At 36.9% G+C, this 14,646-nt stretch overlaps 3 protein-coding genes across 3 annotated transcripts; all 3 read left to right on the forward strand.

The window, feature by feature from the left end:
- The first annotated feature begins 1,525 nt into the window (after positions 1 to 1,525).
- On the forward strand, positions 1,526 to 4,295 carry LOC143464627 (ankyrin repeat and SOCS box protein 1-like). Its single transcript, XM_076962513.1, has 6 exons — positions 1,526 to 1,720; positions 1,976 to 2,172; positions 2,417 to 2,700; positions 2,972 to 3,244; positions 3,614 to 3,737; positions 3,847 to 4,295. The coding sequence occupies exons 1-6, from the start codon at positions 1,553 to 1,555 to the stop codon at positions 3,860 to 3,862; spliced, it is 1,062 nt and encodes a 353-aa protein (XP_076818628.1). The 5' UTR covers positions 1,526 to 1,552; the 3' UTR covers positions 3,863 to 4,295.
- Positions 4,296 to 5,093: 798 nt separating this feature from the next.
- Positions 5,094 to 10,469, forward strand: LOC143464624 (sodium-dependent proline transporter-like). The gene is made up of 15 exons (XM_076962509.1): positions 5,094 to 5,296; positions 6,439 to 6,604; positions 6,678 to 6,809; positions 6,944 to 7,101; positions 7,445 to 7,575; positions 7,798 to 7,936; positions 8,049 to 8,183; positions 8,467 to 8,570; positions 8,646 to 8,770; positions 8,874 to 8,986; positions 9,148 to 9,279; positions 9,434 to 9,533; positions 9,650 to 9,765; positions 9,879 to 10,055; positions 10,190 to 10,469. Exons 1-15 carry the CDS (start codon positions 5,282 to 5,284, stop codon positions 10,343 to 10,345), a joined length of 1,899 nt encoding a protein of 632 aa, XP_076818624.1. The 5' UTR covers positions 5,094 to 5,281; the 3' UTR covers positions 10,346 to 10,469.
- Positions 10,470 to 11,881: 1,412 nt separating this feature from the next.
- On the forward strand, positions 11,882 to 14,563 carry LOC143464626 (sodium-dependent glucose transporter 1A-like). Its single transcript, XM_076962512.1, has 9 exons — positions 11,882 to 12,036; positions 12,211 to 12,388; positions 12,614 to 12,730; positions 12,809 to 12,916; positions 13,054 to 13,457; positions 13,592 to 13,729; positions 13,869 to 13,962; positions 14,080 to 14,213; positions 14,385 to 14,563. The coding sequence occupies exons 1-9, from the start codon at positions 11,923 to 11,925 to the stop codon at positions 14,535 to 14,537; spliced, it is 1,440 nt and encodes a 479-aa protein (XP_076818627.1). The 5' UTR covers positions 11,882 to 11,922; the 3' UTR covers positions 14,538 to 14,563.
- The last annotated feature ends 83 nt before the right edge of the window (positions 14,564 to 14,646 follow it).

Here is a 14,646-nt window from a genome sequence, read left to right on the forward strand (position 1 = left end):
CACTTCTAGCTGCTTTTAGCATGCTTATGAAAACATAGTTAAGTTAATGAAATAAATTTATGACAACGTTTACACCAACAAATACGCTTTTACTTGTCGTCAATGCAACGACTACTTTTAGTTTATTTCATCTCCTCTAGTTTATAATTATCAGATTGACTGCAACAAACGTTTTTGTGTCTATTTTTTAACCGCAATGCTGCCGATACGTGATTCATTTTATACTTATGTCTTTCACAGAACGCTTTCTATGCGGAGGTCGCAAACGTAGTACGGTACAAAGTGCAGTGAAGCGTAGCGTTGAATCCTTTGATTTATTTGCGCTGTTCGGATGCATACTGAGAATTTGTACAGTAGTTGATATTTACGAAGAAAGAAATCCTATTTCTTTGAAAACTGTACCTTTCGTATTAAATTTGTGTATTTACTGTAAACAAAAATGCTTTAAATTGAAGATCATTTATACAAAACATTGGCTCATAGTGCTATGTTCTTAATTTCAACTTTACCGTGCTTTAACATTTTGCTGCACGATATCGGTACTTGGCAGCATTTTAATATTATTTTAGTATTTTAGCAGTAGTTAGTATATTAGCTGCTGGGCAGTATTTCAGGTTTTAACACTGACCAAAACAGAACGAAACTTGACCCAGAATTGTAAGTTTAACTTGTTTTAAAACTTATTGAATTAACCACTGCAAGCAACCGTTTGCTGCTGTAAGTTCGTCACTTTTAAACGTCATTTTATCACGCCCGCTATCATATGATTGACAGCAATAGTCAAACTCTTGTTCAGCTGCGCGTGTGACGTCATAAGATGATAGTGTAGCTTGCCAGTCGACCTAACTTGCAGATAGCAGCTGATAACCGCAATCTATAGTATACTCAGTTCGTTATAGTTTAGGTTAAATATCAAACAGTTGTGAAAAGCGAAGTTTTACCATGGATTATCCTGGCAAACTTTTTGCTTATTATGTAGTTTTCAAGTTCACTTTCGAAGATGTTTTCTACTGTTTTGCATTTTGTTTCTTTATGTCCGAGTTTTGTAGAAAGAGTTAGTTTCGTGTTGCTTGTCATGAAATTATTTTGTTAGCAAGAAAATATTGAGATATGTAGAAAGTGCAAGTCTTTCTTAAAATTCACAAGCACCCGAATCAAAGCTACCATGACGTAAGCAAGTCGCGTCTATTTCTAATTTGTTTCAACTACCATGCTAATAGAACGCCGTTTACTTTTCAAAAGCGGTTTGTTGCATGTTAGATATGAATTTAAAGCCTGAACGTTTATCAAATTAGCAAAGCTCTTTGTTAGGTTATTGCTTGGTTTTAGTGCTTGCTTCATTGCTAAATTTGAGTAGTTTACAGGGGTCAGATTTTATAGCTTTGCGAAGAAAAGTGTTACCACGTTTGCAAAAGAATTTGCAGCTCTAGTCGCTAAATAATGAACATCGTTTCATCCTCTATTAGCCTCGCTTTCGAATAGCATTAATGGTACATGTACTAACATGTCTTTTAACCCAGATTTAGAGAGTTTTCTGGTAACTGCAATCAAAATGCTTGACCAATCGCTAAATGCCGATTTTCCGCAAAACGACACTAGAGAGCAATTGGCAATAAAAAAATTTAACATCGCCTCAATGTTGGCCAAACCATTTCAAGGTCTGACGATGGCGGTAGAGAGCAACCTCCACATAGCATGTCGGACGGGAAACTGCACATGGGTTGGTGAACTGGACGTATACTTTTAAAACACTTGTTTTAATAAGTTTAATAAGGAGTTGTATTGTTTGATGAAATTTTGTTTTGAAAATTTGCATCCTTAAAAATTCTTAAATTCTATACCGTATTAACTTTGTTTTGTCAAATAAGTTTAATTTTTGATTCTTATATTTCAAATTTTTACTGATCCCAGATACTGAAATATTAGTTTTAAAGCGTGTTTTAACCGAACTCTACTCAATTCAACGCCTTTGTAGATGAAAAACATCCTCGATGGTTGCTCGGTTTTTTATCCACCGATTGGCACACACCTCGATGTCATCCGCACAAAACAAACAAAACCGATAAAAGAATTAATCAATGAGAGGAACAGGTTAGGGGCTTCCCCGTTGTGGTTGGCTGCTGTCATGGGACACGAAGAGGCGGTTGAATTGCTGGTGGATTATGGAGCTGAGTAAGCGGGAAATGTTCGACGAATTCATTTATACTGATTTCACACTTTTGTCTAAAGTTTTCTGAAGTATATGTATCTGTACTTTGTAGGTACTGAATAAACATTTGGTGATCGTTATCCGGTTTCATATACACATTACACCAACAGCACACTGACAAACAAATTTTATTTTTTACTAGCTTTACTAGCTCTGAGTATTTGTTTCAATATAAAGACCTTGAAGAAGCCAAATTTCCCTTTGCAGTTTGGAAACCGAAGACATCAAAGGGCAAACCCCCTTATACGCGGCGACGAAATTCAATCATATCAAGTGCGTCAGGTTGTTGTTGGAAGGTGGGGCCAACCCAGATGGAAGCGGCACAAACATATCGACCCCAATTTACGTCACTGCAAGGGATAACTACCCCGAAGTCATGGCCCTTTTGATTCGTCACGGTGCTGACGTCAACGGACGCCACGGCCGTAGCCATTCAAGCGAGATGAGAAGGGCCGATTACAATGGCAACCTTCCTGTTTACATGACATTAGGTAATTTTGAAAACGTCTTTGTTGGAAATTTTCCATAACAAATTAGATTGTGTAAGACCGCCTATGCAGAGGTTGTTACGTAATGATCGTCACAATAATATTTTGCAATGCCAGACATTAGACAAAGATGAATATCCTTATACAGCCATGTTAGCAGCGCTCACGTGTACAAACCGTGGTCTCTTTGTAACCAGAATACATAAAACAATGGCCTATTACACATACTTTGACAACTTGTACTTTAAATGTTTTCAAAAGAATACGCTTTCAGTGTACCAGCATTATGAATGTTTCCGTCAACTTGTAATGGGAGGGGCCGATTTGTGCCTCCCGGTATCTTTTAACGGAGCCGGCGGTTCGACATCGGTACTAAATGGCATTCTGCGGTACGCGTGTGATGTCAGATACGCGAAACTACTTGCTCTCTGTGGAGGAGTACAGAGCAGCGAAGAAGTAGAAGATGTTTTCCGGATTTATAGAAATCGACTGGGAAGTCCGGCAAAGGCAAGAGAGGAGTGTTTAAGCTTCTTGGCGGAATGGAGAGGTAAAGTTATATTTATCATGATTACTTTCGACGCTGTGAGCTGCAGCAAGATTCATCATAAAAATTGAGCTTATTAAAAATGTCTGATTTGATTATACGATTAATTATGCTATGAGCATCCAACCTTATATGGAAGACGTGCTATGACATAGACAAAATCTACGTCTTGTATATACTCACTTTCAAACAAAACAAAGTCGGCAATCGGTTGTTTTGAGGAACATTTTATAAAAATACTCTGATATAACTTGAACAACCCATATACAACAACACACAAAGAAGTGAAACATAGATGCCATAAAATTAAATGGCGTGAAAGGATCTATTGTTATAGACGTTGCGGATTGTATTTTTGTCTGTGAATTTCAGAAAGGCCGATGACCTTAACAAATGCTTGCCGAATTGCGATTCGACGACTACTCGGCCAAAAAAGACTAAAACAGGTGGAAGATTTGCCGCTTCCACTGCGAGTGAAATATTTTCTATCGATGAGGTAGGAGCTGATTGAATTTTATTCCTTGTTCTATTACTGTGTTCCATTTGACCAAGTTTGTAGTTTCGCCCAAGTTTTTCGATATGTTTAACCTTTCTTTTTCTTAAAGCTTGCTGGAGTTGTAGATCTGACTGACGTAACCTATGGCGACGGTTCCTTTCTTCAATCTTCACTCTGAGCTCTCTCTCTCTCTTCTTTGCTTTTTCTTGTGTTTTCTTAGAGTTTTTCTAAATGGCCTTTTTCGAGTTTACTCCTTTCTAACTTGGTCACGTTTTTCAAATATTAATCGCGCGGTTGATATACTGTATATTTGGTTCAAAAGAGAAAGAATATAGGAATCTATATGTCGTATGATTAATCGATCTCTTATTCAGTATGAATCAGGGGCAAACTTTGGCTCTATTTTGATTTAATAGCACAAAGTTAAACTATATATACAATTTAAATGTTTACTGAAGGAGTTTACAATTTTTTCGAACGTGAGTTTTTTCCGTTTCAACTTCTTATACGTTTTTGTAAGTTATTGTAGAATTTTGGATTGATGATGGATCTTTTGCAGTTTGTACTATTTTAGTCAATTTATTTCAATAGATATAAGCGCGGGCTCTTTGACGCACGAACTGAGCTGGTTTTTATCCATTGCCCATAAACTTTCCCACAGACATCACATTTCCTTAAAAACGTGCACGTTATCAACTGCAGTCAATTCATTTAAATTGATGTAAACTTTCCACGTCACATTGTTACCAATTATAGAAATGCATACACGTCAGTAAGATTTAGTAACGGAAAAGGAATTTGTGTTGGTTCGGTTTCATTCAAACCAACATCACTAAATCTAATATGAAATAATATAATATGAAAAAATATATTAACGACCTTTTATTGACCGAAAACATGTTTTGGAAAAATGTTGAATGAAACTTTTTACAAGCATTGCCGTGATCAATATTTTTCTGGTAAGTGCGGCGGCGACCAAGCGTAACGCTACGTCACAGTATTTTCCATGGAGCTGTTATTCGTGTATCACGCGTGAATCACGCATAGTTTGTTATACAGTTAAACTTAATACCGGTAACCGGTCGGGAAACTCAGTAATTTGACTACGTGTTTACCGTAATGCAAACAGTCACAAATTCGGCACAAATAGTCTTAAAAAGCACGTAATTATTTCGCTTGCCTCACCTGTGAATGCGCGCGTGAATACCGCGTTGCAGACAATTGGCCTTCTTGTCTTGTGACCCAAATATCTATCCGAAAGAGAAAAAGGAAATTGCCTTTATATAACCAAAACAATTAGGTTTACACCGAATTATTCCATTTGCGCGATAAATTGTCGGAACGGCTCTTTTCGCGAAGCAGGGTCATAGTTTTAATTTCAAATAGAAAATGCAGTTTTGTCTATTAGAGGTTTTAGTTTTAGAGTTTAGTACTAAGTTTTTTAAATGTATTCATTTGTATTGCTGATATAATCATTTAGAGTTATAGCTGAAAGCTACAACGAGTTAATTTTGCTTTTCTGAACAAAATCTGCTTTTGTGAAAATGAATGAAAAAAAGGTATTTAGTTTATATTTTTTTCGAATAAATAGGAAGATTAAGAGTTTCCAATCGGTATTTAACTTTTAAAGAAAACTATAACAAAACGCTTCCGATAGTTTTTCTAAAATAAACACACTATTACTAACAATACAATTATTATTAGTATCAAAATAATTATAAATTGTTTACTACGGTGGTTTGAGTTTTCGCAACATTTGTTACGTAAAATGCATCTCAAAGCAAAGAATCCGGAAATATCTTGAGCAGACCTTGGTCACAATGCTTAGTTAATTTATAGAAGCTATATTATATTAAAAGTGGTTGTATTTAGTTTTGCTGTGACAAAGTTTTCAGTAGCGCTATAGTCGATTTTACGCTGATTGTTAAAGACTCTTTCGAAGTCGTTAAAAAATCACTGAGGCATAAACCAGCAACGGAGTAAACATCACAGGTTTTGTGCTAATCTGACTTGAAGTAAAAAATTTCCACGTAAGTCCGGTTTAAATCGCATTTAACGCTGACGAAAACAACTTCTAGACGACAAAAGCCCTAACAAAGTAAACAAAAGATATTTGTGCAGTGGAGCTCAGTTAATTTGACCCTTTTGAGGTATTTTTTTGTTTACATTCGAAGCCATTACCTTAAGCTGTCAAGAGTAGAGCGGCGCCGGATTAATTTTACGCGCTGAGATCACAAATGAATTCATTCTTATAGGACAATTGGAAAGTTGTGTCGACAATTTCCATCGTGAAATGATGGATTGCAATATGTCGTCATTACATATTGACTGGCAAATATACACCGGTTTGATAAATATTGCCTTTTGAAACAGATGCTTAATTGTTTGCACATTTCGTTGATCAATCGTTTATTTCGAAAGTGCGAGACGTTATCATGACAACCAGAGAAAAGAGCTAAAACTTTTTCTTGGCAACGAGTGAAATGCTGAATTCAATGACGCGTAATTTTGTGGCCAAATTGGCTTTACGAGCTCACATTTCATAACATCATTAAAATCTGTTACACAAAGAAACATCGCTAAACTATATTTCAGGATCTTTTATGTAAACAAAGCCTACAATAGGAAAAGTTTATTCAACTTTACAATACTCATTCTATAACCCATACTTCGTTATAATTGCATCATGTTTTTTAACAAGGATATCGCGTCCATGGAATCGAGCGAGACGTCAGAAGTGGAAGATACGGAGGAGAATCGAGAACAATGGGGTAGTCAGTTGGAGTTTCTTCTCTCCTGCATCGGGTACTGCGTCGGGCTGGGAAACGTCTGGAGGTTTCCTTACTTGGCTTATCAGAGCGGAGGAGGTGACGTATCATTCCGAATGCCCTCCTTGCTGTCTGTGAATCAGTTTGTTTTATAAACGTTTTTCTCCCAAAGGCGCTTTCCTTATTCCGTACCTAATCATGCTGATTCTTTGCGGAATTCCGCTCTTTAAAATGGAACTTTCCTTCGGTCAATTTTCTGGTCTAGGCCCGGTGTCAGCATGGCGTGCCTCGCCTATTTTTAAAGGTGATTTAACATTGACTGTAGACAATCAATAAAGCAAAACCATGGACTATTAGCAATTAGTAAACCTGTATTATGCAGCATTGCACTTAAAATGTGCCGGACTATTTACAAAAGCTTTTTTTTTCATTTCATAGGAATCGGGTTCAGCATGATGTTGGTTTCTTTCTTGGTGTGCATCTATTATAACGTCATAATCGCTTGGTCCCTCTTCTACTTGTTTGCCTCTTTCCAGTCGGTCCTACCTTGGACCTTGTGTGATCAATGGTGGAACAAGGAGTCGTTTTGCCCGCCGGTATGTGAAAATTCCATGATCCTACTTGGACATGAAATACGACAGACTTTTAGTTTTGGTGGATACCTGCATCTACAGACGAAAAATCTTTGTTTTTGTTTGAGAAAAATGAATGAAATTAAAATGCTTCTTCTTTATTAACAGTGGGTAAATAAGCTGTTTGAATTGAATCAAATTAAATCCTTATGGTGAAGGTATTCCTCCTAAACTAATTATATCGGTGCCAACATCAAACACGTCATTCAAATTTTGAAGGATTTAATTGATGTTTACGAGTTGAAATATATAGACTCAGCAGTCGTTCTGTCGGTTGTAAAAATTACGTACGAAATTTACAATTTAGGAAAATTCCACTGTGGCCAATTACACGACAACAATGGCTACTATGACAACTACAATGGAGGCAACTACCACGAACGTCACTTCTAACATAACTTCAGGTCGGCCGGTCAGTACAGCTGAGGAATATTTCAAGTGAGTACGCAAAGGGATGTGACTTTCATCGCTGTTTATCTCGATGCTCAAGCTCGATGCACGTTTATCCCTGCTTTGTCTCATTTCTTTAAATGGCTATCTAACGCGCAATCTTAGTATGTTGCTATACAAATGAATATAGATCTCGTCGTATGCATTTCATTTTTATTTCAAATGAAAAGACAGCGCACATTTTAAACCTTATAAAATGCGTGCCGGCAGATATCGCGTGTTGCGCATGGATCAGAGTGATGGAATTGGCGACCCAGGGGCGGTTTTATGGGACCTCTGTCTCTGTCTGTTGCTTGCTTGGGTAATCGTATATGTGTGCCTTGTCAAAGGCGTCAAGTCGACAGGAAAGGTACTAACTAATTACCGATTTCCTGAAAACCATGTGTTTCTCCGTAAACAGACAACTTCAACTATTGGTCATTATTTCAAAGTTAATTAATGTTTTTTAATGATTATTTCAGGTTGTCTATTTCACTGCCACGTTTCCTTACATTATTCTGATCATTCTACTTATTCGAGGATGTACGCTAGATGGCGCCGGGGATGGGATCCTTTTTTACATCACGCCGCAGTGGCATAGGCTTCAAGACTCTACGGTAAGTGCGAGAGGTAGCGTATGGGTAAGTGTTTACCTTGCAAATATAGAGAACGTATCTTCAAGCACTTAAGCAAATGTTAAGTCCAATTTCTTAAGATTGACTGCAAGCAAATGTGAAAGTTGGAACAAGCTATTTTAAAGTCATAATTTTTCAGTCTCAGCAGTGATATGAACTGATAAGTGATACGAAGTGATATGATAGGAAATTATAGGTATGAAGTGATATGATATGCCTAAATGAACTTGATCTCTGACTTGAGCACATTGCTCATATACTGTAGGTATGGAGTGCCGCTGCCACGCAAATATTTTATTCTCTGGGTGTTTCTTTCGGGGGGTTATTGACTTTTGCTTCCTACAACAAGTTCAACAACAACATACTCAGGTTCAAAGTGCTTTGATATATATTTAATGTTTTTATTACGTCACAAAATGTATTAATCATCATATATCATTGTAGAGATACGCTCATCGTTTCCATTGGCAACTGCGCAACGAGTGTCTTCGCCGGATTCGTCATTTTCTCGGTCATAGGTCACATGGCTTTCAGACTCAACCTAAAAGTGGATGAAGTGATCGATCAAGGTTTGTTTTTGACGTCACAAAACTGCTCACCAAATTTCATGAGAATATTATTCGCAATGCGGAGATGTATCTGAAAAGCTAATAAATATTTGTGACGTAACAGGGCCGGGGTTGGCTTTCGTTGCTTACCCAGAAGCAGTGTCCTTGCTCCCAGTTCCCCAATTGTGGTCGATCTTATTTTTCTTCATGCTACTTACCCTGGGGTTGGACAGCCAGGTGGCTATTTAGCTCTTGTCAATAAAGCTTTTGTATCATCATAATCGATTCTTTGTAATCTTAATAAGGTTCTCGTGCACTAAGGTATTTGCTTCATTGACTTTTCACTAACTTTAAGAGTGTCGTTAACTAAATTCGACGCACTTTCTTTGTTTTCACAGTTCGCCATGTTGGAAACGGTAGTTACTGGGTTTATAGACGAGTTTCCTCGATTTTTGCGCAAAAGAAAAATGCTTTTCACTCTCTTTATTGCAATAATCGCTTTCCTGCTAGGCATTCTGCTGGTTACTGAGGTTAGTATGATACTGTTGTCCTATGCCTCGCGCATATTCGTTGAGAATTCGTCTGCTGTTAATGGATGTACTTTGCATTGATATTTTAGATTCAATAACATGAACTCAGTAAAATATTTTGACATATTTTGTCAACAAAAATTCAATCCTACAGGGCGGTGTGTACTGGTTTGAGCTCTACAACTACTACTCTGCATACTACGGCCTCCTCGCTTTGTCCTTTTTGATGTGTACCGCTATAAACTGGGGATACGGTGAGTGATTAAAGCTTTGAATAATGTTTATGCAAGAAAATGAGGTATTAAATCAAACAGTAACCTAGCAATTTATCGTGCGGTCGGTATAAGTCATGTGCGAGTTACTCTCCCAGGTTACTTTTTCACTTATCGCTGGAGATTCAACACCGATATCAAGCTGATGCTGGGCAACGAACCTAGTTGGTATTTCAAATTAGCCTGGATGTTTGTTACACCGGTTATGCTGCTGGTAAGGACAGTTTTCAAATAGCTTAAAAAAGTAAAGCGTTGCTTGCTGTGTTGTAGTTAGGCTAAACAGTGCTGGTTAGCGTAAACTAATGTTTTTGAAATCTAAATATTCAGTTCCTTTTAATTTACACTGGAATCAATTCGTCCACCATAACATATGGCGATTACACCTACCCCAAGTGGGCCAACGACCTTGGCATATGCATGAGCGTCTCGGTTGTCGCTGTGGTTCCTATTTACGCGTTCTGTCGTCTAGCTGTGGCCTGGAAGAGAGGAGAAACCATAAAATCGGTAAAAAAATTCGTTTGAATTGATATCTCTAGAATTGTCTGTTACTAAAAATTCAGCAAGAAAGTAAATACAATTTTCTTTTTTTACATCATGTAAAGTGAACAGTATTGGTTAAACGCTTGATTTTTTTTTAGTTAATTGTACCCAACATTAAATGGAGACCCGCCGATCGTTCCGTTAAGTACGATTCGATGAAGGGCGCCATCTCGCTACAATACACGACGTATGAACAGAACGTCTCTGACGTCATTACCAATCCTTACCCGGTCAACCAGAAAAGCAGACTATGAACACTTTGTACTCTAATGCCCACATAAGCATTTCATCCCATAATGTTTTCTATGAAAATAAGCATTTACGCGTTTTAGGCTAAGTTTATGTAATAGCTCGTCGTATACTTCCTAGACATCTGATTATCGATATTCCTTAAAATCTGTTCTGTGAGCGAAAACAACTTCTAAATTTTCTTAAAGGTTGCATTTCTGTAGAATGCATGTGAACTAAATAACGACAGTACTAAGTGGTTGTTTTATTTAGCCAAGAATAAAATACATATACAGGCTTAGCAACGTCATAAGTGATGGAGTTAGTTATTATGCTATCGTGTGCGGTTGTGCCTTTCACTATGTATCATGATCCGCATATCCGTATTCCGTCAATACGTCATTATATCGTTCTCTTGTCGGTTTTAGATATAAATCTATGTCTCGTTTTTTCTTGTTGCTGTGCAATGAGAACGGTTGCATAAATTAATGAATTTAATAAATTTTTGTTTAAAGTAAAACTTCACAGTGCTTTTTTTGCAGATAAGTAGTAAGATGTCGATAACAGTCCTATACCTCAACTACTTTTATTGACGTGAAATAGAAATAACGTAATGGAGGCTACTAATTAAACTGGCTAAGCCTAGCACATTCTATACCAGAAATATTTACTTGAACCATTATTCACTGCAGATCGTTGATTTACCATTTCGTTTAAGTTTACACAAAAGTAAAACCCGCTCGTGCAAAATCTGCAAACCTGCGTGTGAAGTTTTAGTTTATGAAAGATAAAAACCGAGGACGACAAAGCCGATGCACTTGACGTTGTGACACTGTGGCAAGCATACGTGGATCATGCGCGCAAGTAAAATTACCATCAACCAAAAATACTGAAACCATGTTGCTTAAACAGATCTAGAAGATGCCCACATTTGCGACAGCCTATTTCTGAAGAACGAGAAATAGCACCAAGATAAAAGTGTGGCGGAGCTGATTAATTGAGTTTTAAACGCAATATTTGAAGCTTTGTCAACACCAAGTGGTCAACTGTGTTATACTGTGCAATGCAGTTCTGATGTGTTGACTAAGGTTCAAAGATTGCATTTTACACTCAATGAACCCACACCGCCACAAAAGCGTGTTAACAAGCCTATTTAATTGTTGATGTTGACGTTATTAGCAAGCCTGATTCACTTTCAAATTAATAATATTTTTTCGGTTATTAAACCCGATTTTTCACGAAACGCTACTTTTCTTATACGTATTCGTAACTGATAGGCGGCAAATAAAAGTCTGTCATCTGAATCATAAACTCTTTGTTTTATATAATTTTGTATTATCTGTAAATGTTTTTTCAAATATAACTTTTTTCATGTATAGCCAACTAATGCTAGAATTGTTTACTTTTGCCCTTCAGCGAATAAAACCAATGTTTGCAAACAACTTTGTTTTGTAAGTTTTTTTGAATCAGTAACCCACAAGTATTTATGGCAGTTAATATTTAACCATTTATGCGACACAGTTAATGTAATGCAACATTGCATGTATTTGCTGAAAGATAATTTGCAGTACGACTTATCATTAGTAGGTTTGCATGCGGTAATATGGGATTTAGTAGTTCAAGTGAAACTAGCTCAGATGAAAATCATAATCAAAGACCAAGTCAAGCTTCGGTGATAAGTCTGGTCGTAATTATTTCTCTGACCAGAATTGGACATGTAAGAACCGTTCGTGGTATCTGTTATAGCTTATCTGCTTGATGTATAGTAAAACCTAATTTATCTAAACTGTTGCAACACCTCTGAGTTTGACAAAACGGAAATGACTAATTTCCGAACCCAATTTCAAACAGTTTGTTCGAAAATTCGCTTGAATAAATCCATGTACTGCAGGGCTTGTTCATGTCACTCTCCGGGCCAACTCTTCTTTATTTGGTTGACAATGTCAACGGCACAGTAAGCCAGGTATCAGCGATGTTTACCGGTAGATCAGCAGGTTTCTTTGTTGGAACTATACTATTCGGTCTTGTCAAGAAACGTTGGCCTAAATATAAACCACTAACTACAATTGGTAAGATATGTTATTAATAAGCTAATGTAAAACTAAAAAGCCGTAAACGTTATAAGATATAGTAGACTCGACGTCATGTCCAGCTGATTTAATAGCTTAATATCGTTATTTGGATGTATGTTATTATATGGCTCATCAGTTTACAACATCAACACTTTGAAAGTCTCTACAATTTACATAATAAGTCACCTCTTTGAACTTATTTTTTCACATGTTACCTTCCAGCTGTACAAATTGTGATAGCTGGCGTCTTAGTGTTAATCGTTCCATGGCTGACGAACTTGGCTCTTCTTATTGTGGATACCACAATCATTGGGCTGATGTTTGGCTTTTTTGACGCAGGTACGAGTCGAAATTAATTTGATGTCGTTGCAAGGTCGATGATTTAACAATAAATTAAAGCACACTTGCTTCTTTTAGGACTGCAGTCAATTTATCTGCAGTTATGGGGCGAGAAAGGGTCAAGACCATACTTGCAGTCATTTCACTTTTTCTTTGGAGTGGGCGCTTTCCTAGCACCAATTATTTGTTAGTTCTATTGACGTAAATAGAATTTGCCTTGTTTTCTTGTGAATGCATATTAATGTAAAAAACTTTCAACATAGAAAATATTTATGAATTAGGTCTATATATAATTTCGATTTTAAAATGCTTGTTTATAACAGCGGCGCCGTTCTTAGAGATGGCTGACCAAGTTAGTGACGATGACACATGTCCGGGGACAGTTGATGGCGTAAGCGTGACTACTGTCAGCTACAATGACACGTCATCTCCTACGTCACCAAGTCCTTACGAGGGGCTAAACCCAGTGTCATGGACTTACATTATATCTGGAGCTTATACCATAGTCATAGGAGTGATTATGTTCGTCTCTGCCGTTCTGAGAATTGAAGACAAAATAAAAACCAACCACGAAGCGTCAGCAGAGAGCAGAAGAGAAGAGCCAATACGAGACGTTGTGTGGTTGTTCATACCAATTATGATATATTACTTCATGGCTGCAAGCGTTGAAACCGTGTACCAGAGCTACATTTACTCCATAGCATTATGTTCCGGGCTCCAGTTTTCCGTAAGATATGAACTATTGATGGTGATCCACTAATATGTAAATAACTCTAAATAAGAACAAAATTGGTCCTTCGCCAATGTCATCTACAAACTGAATTTTAAATTGTTTTCTTCTTACTTTAACTACATATGCAGATCAGGGACGCTACGACATTAAACACACTGTTTTGGATTGGTTTCATGGTAGGCAGGGGATCTGGAATATTTTACGCCAAATACTTTACGCCAAAGACAATAATCATATTTGACCTTATCACTACAACATTGGCTCTGGTGAGTGTTAAGTAATAGGCAATTAATTCCTACAATCCAGCAACTTGCAAGCTGAGTTTGGGTTTAATTATAAATTCTAAAATCCAGTGATAAACATAAACGTATGCGTATCGTTTTTTGACTTTTTTCTTTCTGTTAGATTATAATGTCTATATTTGGAAGTTACATTGCTATAGTACCGTGGGCCGTGTCAATATTTTATGGCTTGACAGTTGCAACTCTCTATTCATCAGGTAATTAATATAAATTATCATGATCAGGTAATCAGGCCCACAGAAAACATCAGGCTGCAAATTTTGCAGTAAGATTTTAAGTGAGACAGAAATAAATTGATTGTTTCATATTTTCAGGGATCTCCTGGACCTCAAATGTTACAAACGTTTCATCGACATACATCTTAATTTTTGGAGCTGGAAACACCGTTGGTGTAATGACAATGAGTCCGTTAGCTGGCGCATTATTTGACATGAGTCCATTCAACGTAGTAAGTTTTAAAATACTTAAAAATGTTTAAAAATACTTCAAACTTGGTTAAGTTAATCAGTGTTAGGTGTATTTTTTCTTTTGTAAATCGAACGTAAGATTAACTTTGTGAAGAAATTCAATTATAATAACCCATCATGATCTCGCAAAACATGTCCATTGTCGCTACTAGATTTATCACATATTGGCAATGAGCATTTGCAACGACCTGGTTTTTTTGTGGATGATGTGGATTGGTCGAAGGCATGTAAAGAAACTGAACATATCGGAATCGAAGTTGAACCTCGCCGAAGATTCTGAAAAGAACTTAAAAACCAGACTTTAACTTAAGTGCACGGAAATGCTAAAAATCACCATTTCTTTATTACAATAAAGCCACAATTTTCTGAATTATGATTTCAATTGTATTTTGAACAATGTTTTGGATATATAGA

Source organism: Clavelina lepadiformis, chromosome 7, assembly GCF_947623445.1.
Source record: "Clavelina lepadiformis chromosome 7, kaClaLepa1.1, whole genome shotgun sequence".
NCBI lineage: Eukaryota > Metazoa > Chordata > Ascidiacea > Aplousobranchia > Clavelinidae > Clavelina > Clavelina lepadiformis.

Bases quoted from the DNA above. Each gene is read 5' to 3' on its own strand.
- LOC143464624 (XM_076962509.1), top strand. The intron at 7,102-7,444 runs GTATGTGAAAAT...TTTACAATTTAG, and splicing joins AGGAGTCGTTTTGCCCGCCG to GAAAATTCCACTGTGGCCAA. The intron at 8,571-8,645 runs GTTCAAAGTGCT...ATATCATTGTAG, and splicing joins TTCAACAACAACATACTCAG to AGATACGCTCATCGTTTCCA.
- LOC143464626 (XM_076962512.1), top strand. From the start codon at position 11,923: ATGGGATTTAGTAGTTCAAGTGAAACTAGCTCAGATGAAAATCATAAT. The intron at 12,731-12,808 runs GTACGAGTCGAA...TGCTTCTTTTAG, and splicing joins GTTTGGCTTTTTTGACGCAG to GACTGCAGTCAATTTATCTG. The intron at 13,963-14,079 runs GTAATTAATATA...TCATATTTTCAG, and splicing joins TGCAACTCTCTATTCATCAG to GGATCTCCTGGACCTCAAAT.
- LOC143464627 (XM_076962513.1), top strand. From the start codon at position 1,553: ATGCTTGACCAATCGCTAAATGCCGATTTTCCGCAAAACGACACTAGA. The intron at 2,173-2,416 runs GTAAGCGGGAAA...TTCCCTTTGCAG, and splicing joins CTGGTGGATTATGGAGCTGA to TTTGGAAACCGAAGACATCA. The intron at 3,245-3,613 runs GTAAAGTTATAT...TGTGAATTTCAG, and splicing joins CTTCTTGGCGGAATGGAGAG to AAAGGCCGATGACCTTAACA.